This window comes from Pararge aegeria, chromosome 17 (assembly GCF_905163445.1).
Source record: "Pararge aegeria chromosome 17, ilParAegt1.1, whole genome shotgun sequence".
NCBI lineage: Eukaryota > Metazoa > Arthropoda > Insecta > Lepidoptera > Nymphalidae > Pararge > Pararge aegeria.
Window position 1 is genome coordinate 8,637,551 of NC_053196.1, and position 18,832 is coordinate 8,656,382.

The 18,832-nt window shown below is 34.8% G+C and overlaps 4 protein-coding genes across 8 annotated transcripts; 2 read left to right on the top strand and 2 right to left on the bottom strand.

Moving 5' to 3' along the window:
• LOC120631253 (trichohyalin-like) lies at positions 1–6,300 on the top strand. Its single transcript, XM_039900737.1, has 2 exons — positions 1–6,123; positions 6,208–6,300. Exons 1-2 carry the CDS (start codon positions 41–43, stop codon positions 6,248–6,250), a joined length of 6,126 nt encoding a protein of 2,041 aa, XP_039756671.1. The 5' UTR covers positions 1–40; the 3' UTR covers positions 6,251–6,300.
• A 74-nt stretch (positions 6,301–6,374) lies between these two features.
• Positions 6,375–10,191, bottom strand: LOC120631207 (calcyclin-binding protein). The gene is made up of 5 exons (XM_039900686.1): positions 9,985–10,191; positions 9,691–9,910; positions 7,861–8,067; positions 6,983–7,145; positions 6,375–6,700 (listed from the first exon to the last, which is right to left on the bottom strand). The coding sequence occupies exons 1-5, from the start codon at positions 10,006–10,008 to the stop codon at positions 6,607–6,609; spliced, it is 708 nt and encodes a 235-aa protein (XP_039756620.1). The 5' UTR covers positions 10,009–10,191; the 3' UTR covers positions 6,375–6,606.
• Positions 10,192–10,935: 744 nt separating this feature from the next.
• On the top strand, positions 10,936–14,385 carry LOC120630972 (putative nuclease HARBI1). Of its 4 annotated transcripts, none has more exons than XM_039900343.1 (5): positions 10,936–10,993; positions 11,113–11,290; positions 11,555–11,841; positions 12,465–12,685; positions 13,995–14,385. In XM_039900343.1, the coding sequence occupies exons 2-5, from the start codon at positions 11,133–11,135 to the stop codon at positions 14,361–14,363; spliced, it is 1,035 nt and encodes a 344-aa protein (XP_039756277.1). In that variant the 5' UTR covers positions 10,936–10,993; positions 11,113–11,132; the 3' UTR covers positions 14,364–14,385. The 4 variants fall into 4 exon arrangements, 3 of the variants coding, with proteins under 3 accessions (XP_039756277.1, XP_039756276.1, XP_039756278.1); XR_005659044.1 differs by adding an exon at positions 12,956–13,122 and having other exon boundaries at positions 10,961–11,290; positions 13,995–14,110; XM_039900342.1 differs by having other exon boundaries at positions 10,961–11,290.
• On the bottom strand, positions 13,428–16,056 carry LOC120630974. Of its 2 annotated transcripts, none has more exons than XM_039900347.1 (5): positions 15,797–16,056; positions 15,484–15,689; positions 14,764–14,846; positions 14,387–14,678; positions 13,428–13,943 (listed from the first exon to the last, which is right to left on the bottom strand). In XM_039900347.1, exons 1-5 carry the CDS (start codon positions 15,988–15,990, stop codon positions 13,891–13,893), a joined length of 828 nt encoding a protein of 275 aa, XP_039756281.1. In that variant the 5' UTR covers positions 15,991–16,056; the 3' UTR covers positions 13,428–13,890. The 2 variants fall into 2 exon arrangements, with proteins under 2 accessions (XP_039756281.1, XP_039756279.1); XM_039900345.1 differs by having other exon boundaries at positions 15,484–15,704.
• Positions 16,057–18,832: the final 2,776 nt, after the last annotated feature.

Consider the following 18,832-nt stretch of genomic DNA (forward strand, 5'->3'; position numbering starts at 1 on the left):
TCAGGGAGAGTAAAATACAATCTCTCCAAGTGAAGTGACTATGAATAAGTGGCGTTTACTACTCCTTTCGGTTCTAAGCCTATTGCAATCAGCTTCGGCAGCTCGCAATTTCATTGATGGAAGGGACCATTACCGTTTAGATACAAGGTTTTCTATCCAACATCCTCACCGCATTCAAAAACTTCTACCTGAAAAACCGCAACAAAGTTCACTAAGAGATTTGCACTTTTCGGTCAGAGATGCTGAGTTAAATGGAGCGCCTTCTATACGTCACTCTACACGTCATGAACTTCAATGGCGATCTACATCAGAACAGAATAATGAGCTACTGAGTGATCACCGAAGAACTACTGAAGCAGAGAAAACTGAAGTTGTCGCCCAAACTGAGAGACAAAGAAATAAAATCCATCATGAGGCTGGTCGAGTCGTTATTCGAAGTAATCGAATTTTAAAACAACATGAGGGTCCCAACAATTCTGCTTCATCAATCCGTGGCGTCTCTAAAGAAAACAAAGTAAATCAGGAACATGTAAAAGCAAAGCACAATGATATTACCATAAAGAAAATTGGACCCCATTCCCGATATAGAGTTAATTATAAGCGCACTGAAACTGAATACGGTGTACCAGAAAGACAAGCTCACAAAACCAACAAAGGCGCTGTAAGGAATGGTCACGTCATTGGGTCATTGGGTGGTAAAAGATTTGTTACAAATAAAATCAACCAATTTCGAACAGACAAATCTAGAATGAATATGAGTAATTCAGTATTGAGAAATAACCTCAAAATACTTTCGAGAAATACATTTGACGAAAGGCGAATACAAAATCGGAACGACATACAGGAAAATATTCAAGATAATTTACTCTGGGATAAGTCACTAAAAATGTGTACTATAAGAACCGCCAGTACAAGGTTTATTAGGCAAAGCAATGGTAATAACCGCCAATGTAGCTCTCGGAACCTACCCATTGAAGAAAGGATAACAGTAGAAGTTCATAATAAATGGAATCGAAATAATGAGGTCTCCATTACGCAACGAGGCACTATACTGCCAAAATCAAATACTCAAAAAGACGGATATCGAATGTTGCCTAATGAAGGAGTAACAAATGAAATTCAACGTACTACAGAACGTCTTCCAAATATGCGACGTATATCATCATCTAGAAAAACACGTCTATCGGCAGAAGAAAGAGAAACAGGTGATCTACAAGGTACTCGCGATACTCGCGAAGAAAGAGCCAAAAGTCAAAATCAACTTACTCTCAAAACAAGCGACAAACGCGCTTCAAATTTTATAAGACACGTAAAGGATGCTCACGATGAAACAGCAATTAACGAAATACAACGTATTCGCAGCACTCGCGAAGAAAGAGCAATCAACAAAAATGGACGTGCTTTCAACACTCGCGAAGACCGGGATACAAATCTTATTACACTTGCAAAGGATGTTCGTGAAGAAAGAGCACTAAAGGAAATACAACGTACTCGAAGCACTCGCGTCGAAAGGGCAACTTTTAAAAATCAACGTACATTCAGAACACGCGACGAACGCGCTACAAATGTTAATATACATGCTAGGGATGCTCGCGATGAAATAACAACAAAGGAAATACAACGTACTCGCAGCAATGGCGAAGAGAGAGCACCCATTGAAATTCTACGTGCTGTCGACACACGCGAAAATCGTGGTACAAATCTTATCAGACCAGCAAGGAATGTTCCTGAAGAAAGAGCACCAAATGAAATACAACGTACTCGCAGCACTCGCGACGAAAGGGCAACTATTGAAAATCAAAGCACATTCAGAACACGCGTCGAACGCGCTACAAATGTTATTAGAAATGCTCGGGATGCCCGCGATGAAAGAATAACAAAGGAAATACGTACTCGCAGCACTAGCGAAGAAAGAGCACCCATTGGAATTCTACGTGCACTCGAAAATCGTGGTATAAATCTTATCGGACTTGCAAGGCATGCTCGCGATGAAAGCACAACAAAGGAAATACAACGTACTCGCAGCATTCGCGAAGAGAGAGCAACAATTGAAATTCAACGTGCCGTCGACACACGCGAAAATAGTGGTACAGATCTTATTAGACTTACAAGAGATGTTCGCAAAGAAAGCGCACCAAATGAAATACAGCGTACTCGAAGCACTCGCGACGAAAGAGCAACTATTGAAAGTCAACGTTCATTCAGAACACGCGCAGAACGCGCTACAAATATTAATAGACTTGCTAGGGATGCTCGCGATGAAATAACAACAAAGGAAATACAACGTACTCGCAGCACTCGCGGAGAGAGAGCAACCATTGAAATTCTACGTGCTGTCGAAACACGCGAAAATCGTGGTACAAATCTTATCAGACTTGCAAGGGATGTTCCTGAAGAAAGAGCACCAAATGAAATACAACGTATTCGCAGCACTCGCGAAGAAAGAGCAACCAACAGAAATGGACGTGCTTTCAACACTCGCGAAGACCGGGATACAAATCTTATTACACTTGCAAGGGATGTTCGTGTTGATAGAGCAACAAATGACATACAACCTACTCGCAGCACTCGCGACGAAAGGGCAACTATTGAAAATCAACGTACATTCAGAACAGGCGACGAACGCGCTACAAATGTTATTAGACATGTTCGGGATGCTCGCGATGAAAATATGACAAAGGAAATACGTACTCGCAGCACTCGCGAAGGGAGAGCAAACATTGAAATTCTACGTGCTGTCGACACACGCGAAAATCATGGTAAAAATATTATTAGACTTGCAAGGCATGCTCGCGATGAAAGCACAACAAAGGAAATACAACGTACACGCAGCATTCGCGAAGAGAGAGCAACAATTGAAATTCAACGTGCCGTCGACACACGCGAAAATAGTGGTACAGATCTTATTAGACTTACAAGAGATGTTCGCAAAGAAAGCGCACCAAATGAAATACAGCGTACTCGAAGCACTCGCGACGAAAGAGCAACTATTGAAAGTCAACGTTCATTCAGAACACGCGCAGAACGCGCTACAAATATTAATAGACTTGCTAGGGATGCTCGCGATGAAATAACAACAAAGGAAATACAACGTACTCGCAGTATTCGCGAAGAGAGAGAAACCATTGAAATTCAACGTGTTCTCAACACACGCGAAAATCGTGGTACAAATCTTAATAGACTTGCAAGGGATGTTCGAGAAGAAAGAGGACCAAATGAAATACAACGTACTCGCAGCACTCGCAACGAAAGAGCAACCAACAAAAATGGACGTGCTTTCAACACTCGCGAAGACCGGGATACAAATCTTATTACACTTGCAAGGGATGTTCGTGTTGATAGAGCAACAAATGACATACAACCCACTCGCAGCACTCGCGACGAAAGGGCAACTATTGAAAATCAACGTACATTCAGAACAGGCGACGAACGCGCTACAAATGTTATTAGACATGTTCGGGATGCTCGCGATGAAAGAATGACAAAGGAAATACGTACTCGCAGCACTCGCGAAGGGAGAGCAACAATTGAAATTCAACGTGCCGTCGACACACGCGAAAATAGTGGTACAGATCTTATTAGACTTACAAGAGATGTTCGCAAAGAAAGAGCACCAAATGAAATACAGCGTACTCGAAGCACTCGCGACGAAAGAGCAACTATTAAAAGTCAACGTTCATTCAGAACACGCGCAGAACGCGCTACAAATATTAATAGACTTGCTAGGGATGCTCGCGATGAAATAACAACAAAGGAAATACAACGTACTCGCAGTATTCGCGAAGAGAGAGAAACCATTGAAATTCAACGTGTTCTCAACACACGCGAAAATCGTGGTACAAATCTTAATAGACTTGCAAGGGATGTTCGAGAAGAAAGAGGACCAAATGAAATACAACGTACTCGCAGCACTCGCAACGAAAGAGCAACCAACAAAAATGGACGTGCTTTCAACACTCGCGAAGACCGGGATACAAATCTTATTACACTTGCAAGGGATGTTCGTGTTGATAGAGCAACAAATGACATACAACCCACTCGCAGCACTCGCGACGAAAGGGCAACTATTGAAAATCAACGTACATTCAGAACAGGTGACGAACGCGCTACAAATGTTATTAGACATGTTCGGGATGCTCGCGATGAAAGAATGACAAAGGAAATACGTACTCGCAGCACTCGCGAAGGGAGAACAAACATTGAAATTCTACGTGCTGTCGACACACGCGAAAATCGTGGAACAAATCTTATTAGACTTGCTAGGCATGCTCGCGATGAAAGCACAACAAAGGAAATACAACGTACTCGCAGCATTCGCGAAGAGAGAGCAACAATTGAAATTCAACGTGCCGTCGACACACGCGAAAATAGTGGTACAGATCTTATTAGACTTACAAGAGATGTTTGCAAAGAAAGCGCACCAAATGAAATACAGCGTACTCGAAGCACTCGCGACGAAAGAGCAACTATTGAAAGTCAACGTTCATTCAGAACACGCGCAGAACGCGCTACAAATATTTATAGACTTGCTAGGGATGCTCGCGATGAAATAACAACAAAGGAAATACAACGTACTCGCAGTATTCGCGAAGAGAGAGAAACCATTGAAATTCAACGTACATTCAGAACACGCAAAGAACGCGCTACAAATATTAATAGACATGCTAAGGATGCTCGCGATGAAAGAACAACAAAGGAAATACAACGTACTCGCAGCCCACGCGAAGAGAGAGAAACCATTGAAATTCTACGTGCTGTCGACACACGCGAAAATCGTGGTACAAATCTTGTCATACTTGCAAGGCATGTTCGCGAAGAAAGAGCACAACATGAAATACAACGTACTCCTAACACTCGCGAAGAGAGAGCAACCATTGAAATTCAACGTGCTCTCAACACACGCCAAAATCGTGGTACAAATCTTATTAGACTTGCAAGGGATGTTCGTGAAAAAATAGCACCAAATGAAATACAACGTACTCGAAGCACTCGCGACGAAAGAGCAACTATTGAAAATCAACGTACATTCAGAACACGCGAAGAACGCGTTACAAATGTTATTAGACATGCTAGGGATGCTCGCGATGAAAGAACAACAAAGGAAATACAACGTACTCGCAGCATACGCGAAGAGAGAGCAACCATTGAAATTCAACGTGCCCTCGACATACGCGAAAATAGAGGTACAAATGTTATTAGACTTGCAAGATATGTTCGTGCGGAAGGAGCACCAAATGTAATACAACGTACATTCAGAACACACGACGAACGCGCTACAAATGTTAATAGACATGCTCGGGGTGCCCACGAAGAAAGAATAACAAAGGAAATACGTACTCGCAGCACTCGCGAAGAGAGAGCACCCATTGAAATTCTACGTGCTGTCGACACACGCGAAAATCGTGGTACAAATCTTATCAGACTTGCAAGGCATGTTCGCGAAGAAAGAGCACAAAATGAAATACAACGTACTCGCAACACTCCCGAAGAGAGAGCAACCATTGAAATTCAACGTACTCCCAACACACGCGAAAATCGTGGTACAAATCTTATCAGACTTGCAACTGATGTTCGCGAAGGAAGAGCAGCAATGAATAATCAACGTACTCTTACAACTCGCGAAGCAGAAAATGTTATTAGACATGCTAGAGACGTTCGTGAAGAAAATGAAGATCAACGCAATAGCATTTCTCGCGGAGAAAAAACGACAAATGAAATCCAACGAACTCAACAAAGGCTTGCAGATACAAGACGCGTTATGCTTTTGGCTGATGATACAACTCGTGTTAGTAAAAGAACACTCAGACAGACCTTAAGAGTCGCAGATGCTGATGAAATTCGCAAATATAGGCACCATATCAAACCTAAATTAGAAAAAGTACTAGCTAAAGATCAAGTTGCTGTAAATAGTAATCAGAAAAGAAATACTCGAGTTGCGCCTTTGCTAAGGGAAGAGAAACGTACAATGTTACATTTATCTGCTAACCCAATACTTGTTTTAAATTCCGAAATAGAAAGCACATTTGTATTGAAATGGCAATACCTATTCTATATATTGGAAGGAATCTACTTGAGCAGTCTATTTACAAAAAAATCTAACGATGGAAACTTGAGGAAAACAAGGTAATTTTTTAAAAAGTTTAGAAACATCAGAATGTCTTAAATTCAGAATTTTAAAATCTCTAATAATTTTAATTGTTTTTTCAGGGCTGCAGACTGGTTCACAATGATGGATTATCTGAAAGTTTAGTAAGAACATGACAACCCGATCTCTACATAAAAATAGCAAATATAAACACAGTGTAGGTAAATGAAATGTTATGTATTTAAAATATTTATTATAAATTATTTAGCAACTATTAAAACAAGTTAAAATTGTAACTATATCTTTTATTTATCAGTTCTACTATACCTTGGAATTACGTCATGTATTTGCTTAAGCACATAAATACTATAATGTTTTCCCAAAATTCAATGTTCTACTGAACCAATTCAATAGCATTTACTCTTAAAAACAACATATTTTTAAAGAATGGGAAACAAAATACTATAAGCAAAATTTATATAATATTAGATATAAAATGGAAACATTTGATGGAATAAATTTTACAAATCTAGGGCATCAGTTTTCTTTTTATGCTGTCCTTCATACCAAGCTTTAGAAATCATTCTCTTCATTTCATCATCTCCTGATTCATACCTGAAAATAGGATTAATGTTGAAGGGGTTTGTAAAAATTATTGTCAACTTATTTATTATTAAGTATATAGGAATACAGGCTTTTCTCTAGACATTACTTAGAGGTGTCTTACTGCAAATTAGGCTTTTATTCAATGACCTGATAAATTATATTTTATTTATTTATAATATGTTTATAGCCTGTATATGTTTATTGAATATAGATAGAACTCTCTATTTTGAATGACACCTACAATAGATGAAATACTTTTGGTTCCAAAAATATTTGTTGTGTGATACTCACATGTTCTTCATGAGTCCTATGATAGACTCTTGTGGATCTTTGTTATCCATCTCATCTGGTTTAAAGCGATTACTACGCTGGTCCTCAAACTTCTTCTCAAGCTCAGTCATATGCGACCATTTGACATTCTGTTCAGATTTTGCCAAGAAAACAACAACCATATCTAAAAAACATTTAATTTATGTTACATTGACTAGTTCATGCTTGAATCTTCCTTAACTATTCATATATACAGTGTAAACTCGGTGTAACGTTCCTCGATTTCTCCCTAAAGCGTTGAAATTAATAGGTTTTGGTTGGTTTAGTTTGTCTTCCATACAATGATAAACTACATAGCATTACACCCACCCTCAATAACGACAACAATTGAGTAATAAAGTACTTTTTAAGTTGCTAAAATTACTAAAAACTGCGCTGCTGTGTATGTTTTTTTTGTTGCTTTATTATCCTAGTCCGCAATAAACTCGATTGTCGGCGTCATCCATACGAACTTTTTAAGAAATTCGTTCTTTTGTTTCAAATCTAACACTTTTTTTTATTTTTAATTCTGATTCATAAAATGCACAATCCCTTCAGTGTCGTTACATAGAGTTTACACTGTATATATAAAATATCCAAAGGCCATACTTTGAAGGAATAACTTCAATAATAACAACCTTTCTGACTACCCAATAATCTTTTGTATCGAAAAATTGTTATTTTCCATTACTAGTACTTTTTACCGAAAAAATCTAAAATTTATAATTTGTTTATAGTGTTACATTATTTTATCTAGGCAGAAAGTGTGTGTGTGTGTGTGTGTGTGTGTGTGTGTGTGTGTGTGTGTGTGTGTGTGTGTTTCTGAACTATTATGATAGTTATAGACATTAAAATGTTACCTGTTTTTTGTTTCCAGTGACATTCCTCCACATTAATGGGATAGAGTAGTTTGTTGATAACCAACAGGTAGTGTTTGTTATCCAAATTCTCAACATGCAGCTCCATTGATTTATCGGTTAGCTTACAGAACACATGATCCTTTGGCACATTCTGCACATCTTTCAGAGTAACAAACACCTTCACATATTTATCCGATTGATCCCACCCTGAAAGTAGACTTTGTTTTTAATATCACTAAGTAGTAATACAACAAAGTTGAAGTAGTACTATTTTGTATTTAGCTAGCTTTTAATTTGTTGTGAATTGTGATGTATACCACAACAACTTAAAAGCTTAAAAGCTCTGTTTTCATTATAATTAAGAAAGTTTTAAGCAGTTAGTTGATATGTAATCTGATGATTTCAAAAACATCGACAACCGATTGGCGCAGTTTGCAGCAACCCTGCTTTCTGAGCCCAAGGCCGTAGGTTCGATTCCCACTAATGGAAAAAGTTTGTGAGATGAGCATGAATGTTTTTCAGTGTCTGGGTGTTTTTATGTATTATTCTAAGTATTTATGTATATAATTTATAAAAATATTTATCAGGCATCTTAGTACCCATAACACAAGCTACGCTTACTTTTGGGCTACATGGCTATGTGTGTATTTTCATAGTATATATTATTTTTTTATATTAGATTAGTCCAGCTCATCTTTTGAATTCTTAACTTTGTTATGAATCCAAAACACATTGTGAGAATTCCATACACAGAAATCGCTAATTGTATCATAATACAATAGTAAATATACTGTTTTACGAACTACTTAAGACCACACATGTGAATCTGAGCATATCAACCGGACCAATGAGATAATAAAAACTAGGTAAATGAAGTTTGGCATAATAACAGTGTGAGACAAACTGTCCTATACTCTTTCTTCTTACACATAATAAAAGTAAAAATTTGTTTACATTCATCTCACTATTCACTGGCTTAGTTGATACTCAACATGTTCAGATTCACATGTGTTGCTTTAAGTAAGTAATAAAACAGTATGTACCAAATAATTAACCATCTATTTTCAATTCAATTTAATTCTTGTTTATGGCTTTTGTCTATGCCAACTGGGCACAAGGTACTTCGCCAATGTCTTGTAGATGGCGAAGGCACAAAGGAGATTGATTGGTGTAACTAATGAAAAGTTAATTTTGAAAATGCACCAAGAAAGAAATAGTATACCCATCTATTTTAGTTCTTACTATTATTTATTATGTCAAATATAAAGAAAATCAGTTATGATGAAAGTTTTTTTTTTTAAACTGCTCTATGATGTTAGGAAGTATCTTCTATTTCCATAAAAAATATCTTATTATTTGCAAAAATTAAATATCTTAATATTGCTCTTCTATTTATTGAAAATAAATACCAATCTTGCTGAGAATTTAAATAAAAATGTTTTAGAAAATGCATTAATCTTAAATCATTCCATAAATAAAATATTTCAGTGATTCTTTGTTACTCTCATCATACCTATTGAACTAAAGCAATATCTCACGGGTGTGATGAGGTATGTAATTTTACAGCACAGGTACTTACTATTTGCTAATTTTGTAGAATTATTTTATTATGTTATAAAATATAGTTTTTATGAAAAGATTTGACTGCAGTTAGCTTGAATTCCGTTTGCAATTAAGTATTGATGATAAATAAAAATAAACATATCTAACTATCTTAGCTAAGTCACAATAGCAGCTTTACGAGATGGCCAGTATAACATTACGTTGCGACTTTTAGTTCACGCCGGTGAAACCGCGGGGAACAACTAGTTAAGTATAAGACATGCATACCATAGCCGTTCAATTTGATCTGGTAACGTTTGCTCTGGGTGGAGGTTGAGGAAGTAGTAGGTGCAGCGATCACATCTGATGCAACTACACTTTTCTCGATTTCCGTGAGATTAACCCACTCCGTTTCCAATTTGCGTGCCTCCAACGATAAAATATTCTGAACTTTCTTCCGTTTGGCTTGCTTGAGTAGTGTATTTAGCTCGTCGATATCGTGTCGCAGCTATAAAATTCAAGAATCTCAATTATTAATACCCGTAAAAAAAAAGGTAATTTAAGACTTGACAGGTTACTTACCTCATTTAATTTTGATCCAGACATCGTATTAAACTTCGAATTTATAGAATAAACGATATTGTTATTTCTGTTACAAAATACAGTAGAAGGGAGGAATTAATATTGGATTCCTTTACATTTATAGTTCAATTCGCAAACAATCTTAAACCTACAGATTTAATATGTTTTACGATATTTACTGGTCTGTGATGATATGCTTGAATCCAAAGAGTATAATATTAATTTAAATATGCCTCAAAAAATAGTGTTGTTGCACTGGTAATAGTTTACTGTTTATCTCTATCGATAGTATCGGTACCAATCCGCACTGGGCCAATGTGGTGCACTACGGCCTTAACCCCTTCTCAGTGTGGAAGGACATCATCATGGTGATGAAGATAATGATAATATCGATTGCAAAACTATCGATTAGTTCGATAGAATCTATTGAATTTTTTCGACATCTAAAATATTTAAAAAATATAGATTATCGATAGTTATAGTAACTAAGCACTTTATAAAAGATTAGCGGTCCCTAGCAACTTCGTCCGCGTATGTTATGGAGGGTAGAGGTAAGGGATGGCGCCACATTTGCATCAGGGTAACTCTTAAAAGAAGCGCCAAATATAAATACCGTACTATTTACTGTTTACGAAATAAAATCACTCTAAACGCGTTATAATAAATCTGTAAGGTTATATTTACCACAATATTTTGTACAACGTAAGTTGTTGAAATTCTCAATAATTAACTACTTTAGTCGATAATGACATTAAATTTTTTAACTAGGCATACTTCAATTCATCTACGATTGCTACATTTATACCATACCCTGTGCATCCACCAGCGCCATTGTGGAGGATTTTTGAACTGTTATTTAGCGCAACAACTGGACACTTTTTCAACTTTTCTCCCATATAAGATGACTCTCCTTACCTCTACCCTCCATACTCCATATACAAAACCCAGTACCACAGACCGATTATTAAATAATAAACTGAGTTGACACTTGTGTATTGTGAGCAAAGACGTATGTTGTTACCTACTTGACTGAAAAAATTAAATTCTCGCTACTAATTGTTATTAAATAACATTATCTAATAATCATGACTAGTACCGAAGATTTATTGCATTTTTTTGAGTTTTTAGACAACCTTAATGATGTGAACATGCGTCCTACTAATAGACCAAGACCGATTCGACCTAGGACTGATGCATTAAAAAATTACGATGATATAGATTTCTTTAAAACATACAGAATGTCCAAATGCACTGTTACATTATTATTGCATCAACTTGAAGGAGATTTGAAGTTTGATAGCAACAGGTAAGACGACGACGATTTTATTTGTTGTTTTAAAGGCGAACCCGTTTGTAGAGGAAAGGAAATACCTACCTCCTTCATCATTGAATTGTTAACTAAAATAATAAAGTTATATTATACTGCCGTGTGGTGATGACAGATCAGAAAACAGTTATCCCTACCTCTTACAAACTCACCTGTGTGGTGAGGCCATTAATGTAGCAATGGTTTGTTGTAGACCATTTAAAATCATAAATAATTGTTTTCCTATGTATTATTTTCTTTCAGAAATGAGAGTGTAGCTCCCATACAGCAGTTGTTGATAGCTCTTAGATTTTATGCTACTGGAACTCATCTTCAAGCCATAGCAGATGCTCATAGAGTAAGCGTCCCTACGGTTAGTAGAGTGGTTAGGAAAGTGTCCAGAGCAATAGTTAAACTGCAACCAAAGTATATCAAAATGCCAGCAACTACAGCAGAAATAGAAAATTGCCAAAGGGAGTTTAACAAAATAGCAAATTTTCCATTTATCATTGGTTCTATAGATTGTACCCATGTAAAAATACAATCCCCAGGTACCTATATTTATTAATAATATTTTATAATGATTTTGAAATTCAATTAAATATCATTCCCCTTTTTTCCTAACAACAAACAAGGCAATGCCTAAAATTTTATTAATTCAAATTCAAATTTTATTTTTTCAAATTCAAATTCATTTATTTATTCCTAGGCATACATCTCTCCAATCTATTTACACTTTCAGTTGCCAACTTGTCTATTACTTCTATCCACAATTTGGGAGATTTTGTGTTTGATGATGTTTGTAAGATTTTTATTTTTGTAAACTTACATATCTTCCTATTAATAAAAATATCAGCCAATATAATAATGCCTTAGGGACAGGGAAAGAAATCTACAATCACAATTTTTGACACTATCAGTTCTTAGACAAACTAATATTGGTCTATTGAATGGGAAGCATGTTCAGATAATTTATTCATGTTTAAGTATTCCAAGTTTTAGCAACACCAAATCAGTGTTAGTCACCAAATAGGAGTTGGTGAAAAGTTTTTCCTCCAGGCATCATCTAAAGCATTAGGTATGCAATTTCGGTGTATCCTATATTTATTGAAAACAGGTATTATTGTTATAGAAATCATTACTTATTTATTCATAACTGAATATGTTTTTGCAGGTGGAGGGGATGCTGAAAAGTTTCGAAATAGAAAGGGTTACTTTTCTATTAATGTACAAACAGTGTCAGATTCAAATTTGAAAGTCACAAACGTGGTTGCTCATTGTCCTGGCTCTACTAATGACTCCGATATTTTTATTAATAGTCAATTATGTCATGACTTTGAGATGGGAGTTTACGGTAGTTCATGTTTGTTGGGAGATAGTGGGTACCCACTAAAGGTACATTATCATATATTGACAAGCTGATTAATAACACAAAATAGAATAAAAGAGTCAATGTGACATTACTGAATGAAATTCATTCAGTAATTCACTCAATACATTTTGAGATAAATTTATTTTAAATCTTCTTTATTTTTTTAATCTTTTATAAATATTCTATTGGTATATTTACAAAAGTGTTTTCCAACACACTGTTGGAAAACACTTTTACCAGTTTGTAACTACAAAAATTACACCAGATTCCTCAATAAACACCTTTGTTCTAAGGAAGATGTGAAGATGCAGCCAGATTTTCTGAAGGTTTTAGTCTTCTCTTACATACATACAGCTTGTAAATTTTTGAGAATGCTATTAAAATTTAACAGCATTGGCAACAATAATTAATGTCAATTCCACAAAACTAGCCTATCTGAAGAGACTCATACCAGATCCAGGTTTGTCACCAGAAATTATTTCAGAAACACATCTTGATGATCAGATTTCAAGGAGTAGATGCATTTCACAACCAATACCCACAAGCTTGTTTTTGGTTATCTGAGATCAAGACAAGCATCCAACTACAACAAACCTTACTACCTTCGAAGATGCTTATGTAGGACTACTAAAAGCATTCAATCAAAATTTTACAAGCATTATTTCACTATTCTTTAAGCTATTGAATTGTGGAATGCAGTCCCAATGAACATAAGACAGGCTAAGTCACTAGGCATATTTAAAAATGCTTTTAAGGCCCATCATCTCTCACAATTACAACTATTATTATTTATTTACTCACTTTCATCTCTCTTAACAAGTATTCAAGGGTTGCTAAAATATATGTTTATTATTTTTTAATATATATGTATTGTTATTATTGCTTTATGTGTCTGGTGTATGTATTCATATATAGTTTTCGTATGTATGTTTTAATAGTATACACCTCATTTTTTTCTGGCAGAATTATCTACTTAGCGATAAGGCCGCCTTTTCTGTCAGGAGTCTATTTACTTTTTAATTTTGGAGTACAAATAAAGAGCATACATAAATAGTATGAACACTCCAAAAATAATGCTCCGTATACATATACTTGTCATCATCATGGATCTGATTGCACCAACATTTTTCAAAAAAAAAATCTTTTTAAAACAGAAAATATAGGTGCAATCTATTTTAATACTTCAAGCATTTCAACACTTGTTGAGTTACCATATTATAAATTTCTATTAACTCGATTCAGAGAGAGCCTTAACTAATCCAGGATCAACTGGTTTTTCACCTGAAACAATAATGAGTATGTGAATTATGTGATAAATTATGTTGTTCACAGAATTATTTACTAACACCATACCTACACCCAAACTCGCAATCACAAGAGCAATATAATTATAGCCACATAAGAACTAGAAACACTGTGGAAAGACAATATAGAGTATTGAAACAGAGATTCCCTGCACTTGCAATTGGCTTGAGAATCAATCTATATACAGCAGTTGATGTGATTGTTGCTTGTTGTATACTACATAATATATGCATAGATGAAGGAGAGGATATACCACCTCAAGAAATGGACAACAGTTTTTTGGATGCTCACATAGAGGATGGCCAAATTGACCACTATTATGCTGATAATAATAGAAATGAAGACATTGACAATGAAGCAGCACGAGCAGTGATTACACATAATTTTTTTTCATAAAATAAGATTTATAACATATTTACCACATATTTTCTTTAAAACAGCCTCCATTATTTGTGTTTTTATTTTCACTTGCTTAAGTTTTAACGCATGCAGTTCGATCATGTGCTGTTTCTGTAGCTGTATTAATTCTCTTTTTTCTCTTTCGCATTTTAACCGCTCACTGGCTAAACTACTATTTGTACGAATATGTGATGATTTAACTTTTGAACGCTCATTTGCATTATGGCAAAGGGGTGGCCAGCGTCTTTTTAAATTTGACATGTCTTTTTTTTGAGTTTGGAATGTAATTTTTTCCACCTCCTCTGTACTGACCTAAAATTCAAATAATCTGTACTAAAGACAAAAAAATTAATGAATGTAGGTATTTGTTATTTTAAGTCTTAAATATCAAGTATACCTCATAATAAGTAGCAAATTCATCTTTGATCTTGTCTGTAGCAATTGGGATGCCAACATTGCATTGATCAGCAGTGGAAGAACCTGCACAAGAGCATTAAAAATCTTAACAAAATCTGAATCAATGTGGAATTAAAAAATATTTCTTATAAATATTACGATTCTTCATTACACAGGCAATATTATGCCAAAAATTAAACTAATTGGTAAGTGCATGAAGAAAGGACAAACAAGCAAACAAACCGACTTTTGTTACACAATTTATAACATTAATTAGGATGTTTTATTTTAGTTATTTTCACAGCAACATGTCGTATAGCATTTTATTATAGGGTAGTAGGTCCTGCAGAAGAGAGTCAAGGGATAACTCTAAAGTTAAAATTTAAAAACAATAAAGAAATTTGGAATTTTATAATATTGACATTGTGGGAGGAGAGGGGGGGGGGGGGGGGCTTAAGTATATAAATTTTTATATGTATTAGGTTTATTTGTTGTCAAAGTGTGCGATGTCATTTCATCTTCATTAAGTCTAAAAAAAAAATTTTTACCTCGAAGTTAATACATAAAAATGTATAATGATAGCTTTAAAGCAAAAAAGCAAACTACTATAATCTAGAAAAGGATAGGACCATAATTTACATAAACACAAATGTTTATATAATAGTTGGATTTCATATATATTATAATAATTTAATTTATTATATTAGTATTTTTTACCCACATGAGTTCTCATAGTCACAGTCATTAGTTGACTCTATCCCAAAGCTGCCACCACTAGTCATCTGTGCCACCAATTCAAGAATCGGGTCGTCCATTTTTTGTGATGTCTCACCCTCTGTCCCCGTTGTTTGGTCAATGGCATTAGACTTGTATGTTTTAGCATCAGTTTTCATTTTTTGCCATAGTTTTTTTAGATTATCTGTAGTTCTGAAATAAATAAAGCTACAACGAAGATATTGCAATCGTAGCAAAGTATGGTAACTACCTATAAATTTTGACTCATTTACGATGTGAGATATTATTGTCCGTAATACCTTACGACAGTACCGGAAGAATTTAAATCCTTCGTAATTTCTATCCAAGCTTTTTCTTTTAGACGATTCGTTTGTAAATCGTGTGAAGTGACTTTAGATAAGATTACTTGCCCATGTCTGTGTAATATTCCCAAAAATCTTATCTTTTCATCCTCGCTGAAATTAGGACAACGCTTGCGTTTATCGGCTGACATTTTAAGTTTAAGACTAAGCTTTTGTAAGCTTACGGTAGGAAAATCCTAAAATGACATGAAATCTAAATCGAAAATGTCAAACACAAATGACAAATTGTACCAAAAAATTCATAGACAAGTTAAGCAAGTCATAGAGTTGCCTAGTGTTAATCAATTTGCGAAAGAAAAATGTTGTCTCCTTAGTTTAGGCCTTATTTAGCTTACTTACTAGTAAAGATAAAATGAAATAGTCTATAGAATGTTTTGAAAAATAGCTCTACATTTCATTCGAAACAACCTGATGCTAAGAATGTCTAGTAGTCTAGTTGTCATTTTCTCTAATCTCTAAATGGAATTTAAAGCAGAAAGATAATTTAATGTTAAGAAAAATTTCGTTTCACATTTGTGCATTCTTATATAATTCTTTATAAGATTCCGAAAGCTTATTCAGCTAATTCTTAATAAAAATAATAAACCGAAACAAAACTGTTTTTTGGGTCCTTGTTCTTTAATTTGGACGCTAATTAACCGCATCCATAATAATATAGCATTTAGGCAAAGATGAAACTTGAGATAAACTTTACGAAAAATGTTGATTTCCTGAAATGTCCAAAATCGTATGTCAGTTTATTGACTCTTGTATTATTTGTAAAACATCTAACGGTCCATCGAGTGCTCAGCCTATCCTGCTCCACCTAATCCCGGGAGTCTATGTGCCATGGCGTACCATACACACGGATTTTACGGGAAAGCTTAGCGGAAAAAAATTTTCTCGGTAATAATTATTGATGCTTTAACTAAATCGGTTTTAACAATCGTATCCATACTGCTTTGGCTTATATATTAACTATGGTCAAGCTTTACCTATTATTTATGTATGACTATGTTTCTATCGTTAATAGATACATAATACCTATTGGGGTCGGCGTTACCTTCTTATATCCCTGTAGGCATATATGGCTCCAGTTGCCAACAAGTCATCACGAAGTATCGATAAAATTATGAAAATTTTAAATTATTATTATCGTGACTAGAAAAAGACATTGAATCTTCTGAAACGTAAATTTACTTTTTAGTTCAGATTTTCTAGAGTTACATTAAAAAATGAAATTGATTAGACATACAGTATGATTCTAAACTTAAATGCGTCTGCGTGAAGTTTGCAGACGTGCGCTGTTACCCTTCCCTCTACACCGGACACCCAAAATGTGTGTGGTGCGCAAACTTCAGGGGCGCATTTACGTTTAAATCGTAGAGTACCTACATTATTTGTGTTATTATTAGTGTGGCAAATAAAAAAGGATGTTCATGTTCCCACACTGTCAGTTTAGTTAAAATATATGGCGAAGAAATTTATTTATTACAAACAATCAAACGAACAGTTTTTATTAAAACATATAATAATAATAATTATTATTATCATTTTTCCATATTCTAGTTCAAGTTAGACCATAATCTTACTTGTAGACAGAAGTAGAGATTAGAAGAATCGAGGCAGACAGTTTCGAAAGTAGGAAGACTTAATAAAAGCTCAATAGGGTGATAATTTTGACAGCGGAAGTAAGAAGTGTATAATCGTTACTGAACCTATTCGAATATCATAGAACCTGGGTTCGATTTTTTCATGCCAATGCTGTATGACCTTAATAAATCATTTATTTTTTTATGAAATTAATCCCATCTATGAATTTTATATGCTACACAAAATAACTACACATAAGTTTCGAATAGGTTTATCTAATATTTACAAAAAATAATAATATGAAGTAATTGTGTTGATTGAATGTTCGATTTATTTTATTTCAAAACCGATGTCGATAGTTGGTCTTTATGCATGCTAACTGGCATGCATCAAGTGGGCGTTAGCTATCAATGAAGTAAGAATATGTTTTACCGGAAGAGAATACGAAATTCCATGGGCGTGCATATGCCAAAATTATCATTCCAAATTAGAAAAAGCATAGGAGAAGTATTGGAAATACACGGGGATCTTTGCAAAAGTCGGGCAAACAGACAAAGTTGGTGCCTTCAATCACCGTAGTCGTTAAATATAACTTGTAATTGTATTATTGTCTAAATAAAGGCTCGGGTGAAGATATTTAAACGGTGAACACTGTGGTACATTTGGAAAAATAGCTTGAATATCATAACACACTAAGTGAAGCATAATTTCAAGAAAAAAATGGTACCGAAAATTTTTTGATATATTTATTGTTAAAAGTATGCACAATAATTAAGCATAGTTCACATGATTACACAACTGAAGATTAATCAAATTAAATCCTAATGTACTAGTACAAAAATTTAACATAAAATATGTAAATATTTTAAACAGCACATTTTTTAAATTATATATTTTCTATTGCACTATGCAAGCTTATAGTAGCAAATCAAGGAATCATTTTAATATTTTTTTGTGTAAAATTAGATTACAACACGCCAATAATTTTAAAATGGCTACATCAAGCCAAAGGCTGACTGATAAGAAAAATTTATATCAGCAGAATGGCTTAGGCTCAGGCTAAATTGGGCTGCGATTTGCAACACGACTAGGAAAAGTAAGTAACTCTTATTTAAATTGAGACCTGCTTACTTAAGATAACATGCTACTTAGTGATATTCAGTTAATGAAAACTTATATAAATGAATACTAATTCTAAATAGAAATAAGTATATATAATAAGTATTTAAAGGTGTTACTATAATAATAACTTAATGTAATAAAGGTATTTTTTGAAGAATAACCTTCGTAATTCGCCTATAATTTTCGGCTGCACGGTATAACTGATAGACAAGATGTCGGAAGTGGCAACGCAGCCTTATTAAGTCCTCGCCTGTCCTAAGCCCGTTTTAGCTACTAACT

Coding starts and splice junctions, on each gene's coding strand:
- LOC120631253 (XM_039900737.1), top strand. CDS start 41: ATGAATAAGTGGCGTTTACTACTCCTTTCGGTTCTAAGCCTATTGCAA. Junction 6,124..6,207: donor GGAAACTTGAGGAAAACAAG/GTAATTTTTTAA, acceptor TTGTTTTTTCAG/GGCTGCAGACTGGTTCACAA.
- LOC120631207 (XM_039900686.1), bottom strand. CDS start 10,008: ATGTCTGGATCAAAATTAAATGAG. Junction 9,911..9,984: donor CTGGATCAAAATTAAATGAG/GTAAGTAACCTG, acceptor TGAATTTTATAG/CTGCGACACGATATCGACGA. Junction 8,068..9,690: donor GATCAAATTGAACGGCTATG/GTATGCATGTCT, acceptor GTCTACTTTCAG/GGTGGGATCAATCGGATAAA.
- LOC120630972 (XM_039900342.1), top strand. CDS start 11,070: ATGACTAGTACCGAAGATTTATTGCATTTTTTTGAGTTTTTAGACAAC. Junction 11,291..11,554: donor TTGAAGTTTGATAGCAACAG/GTAAGACGACGA, acceptor ATTTTCTTTCAG/AAATGAGAGTGTAGCTCCCA. Junction 12,686..13,994: donor ATAGTGGGTACCCACTAAAG/GTACATTATCAT, acceptor TGTTGTTCACAG/AATTATTTACTAACACCATA.
- LOC120630974 (XM_039900345.1), bottom strand. CDS start 15,990: ATGTCAGCCGATAAACGCAAGCGTTGTCCTAATTTCAGCGAGGATGAA. Junction 15,705..15,796: donor TCTTCCGGTACTGTCGTAAG/GTATTACGGACA, acceptor TCTTCGTTGTAG/CTTTATTTATTTCAGAACTA. Junction 13,944..14,386: donor TGTTTTAAAGAAAATATGTG/GTAAATATGTTA, acceptor TTATTGTTTCAG/GTGAAAAACCAGTTGATCCT.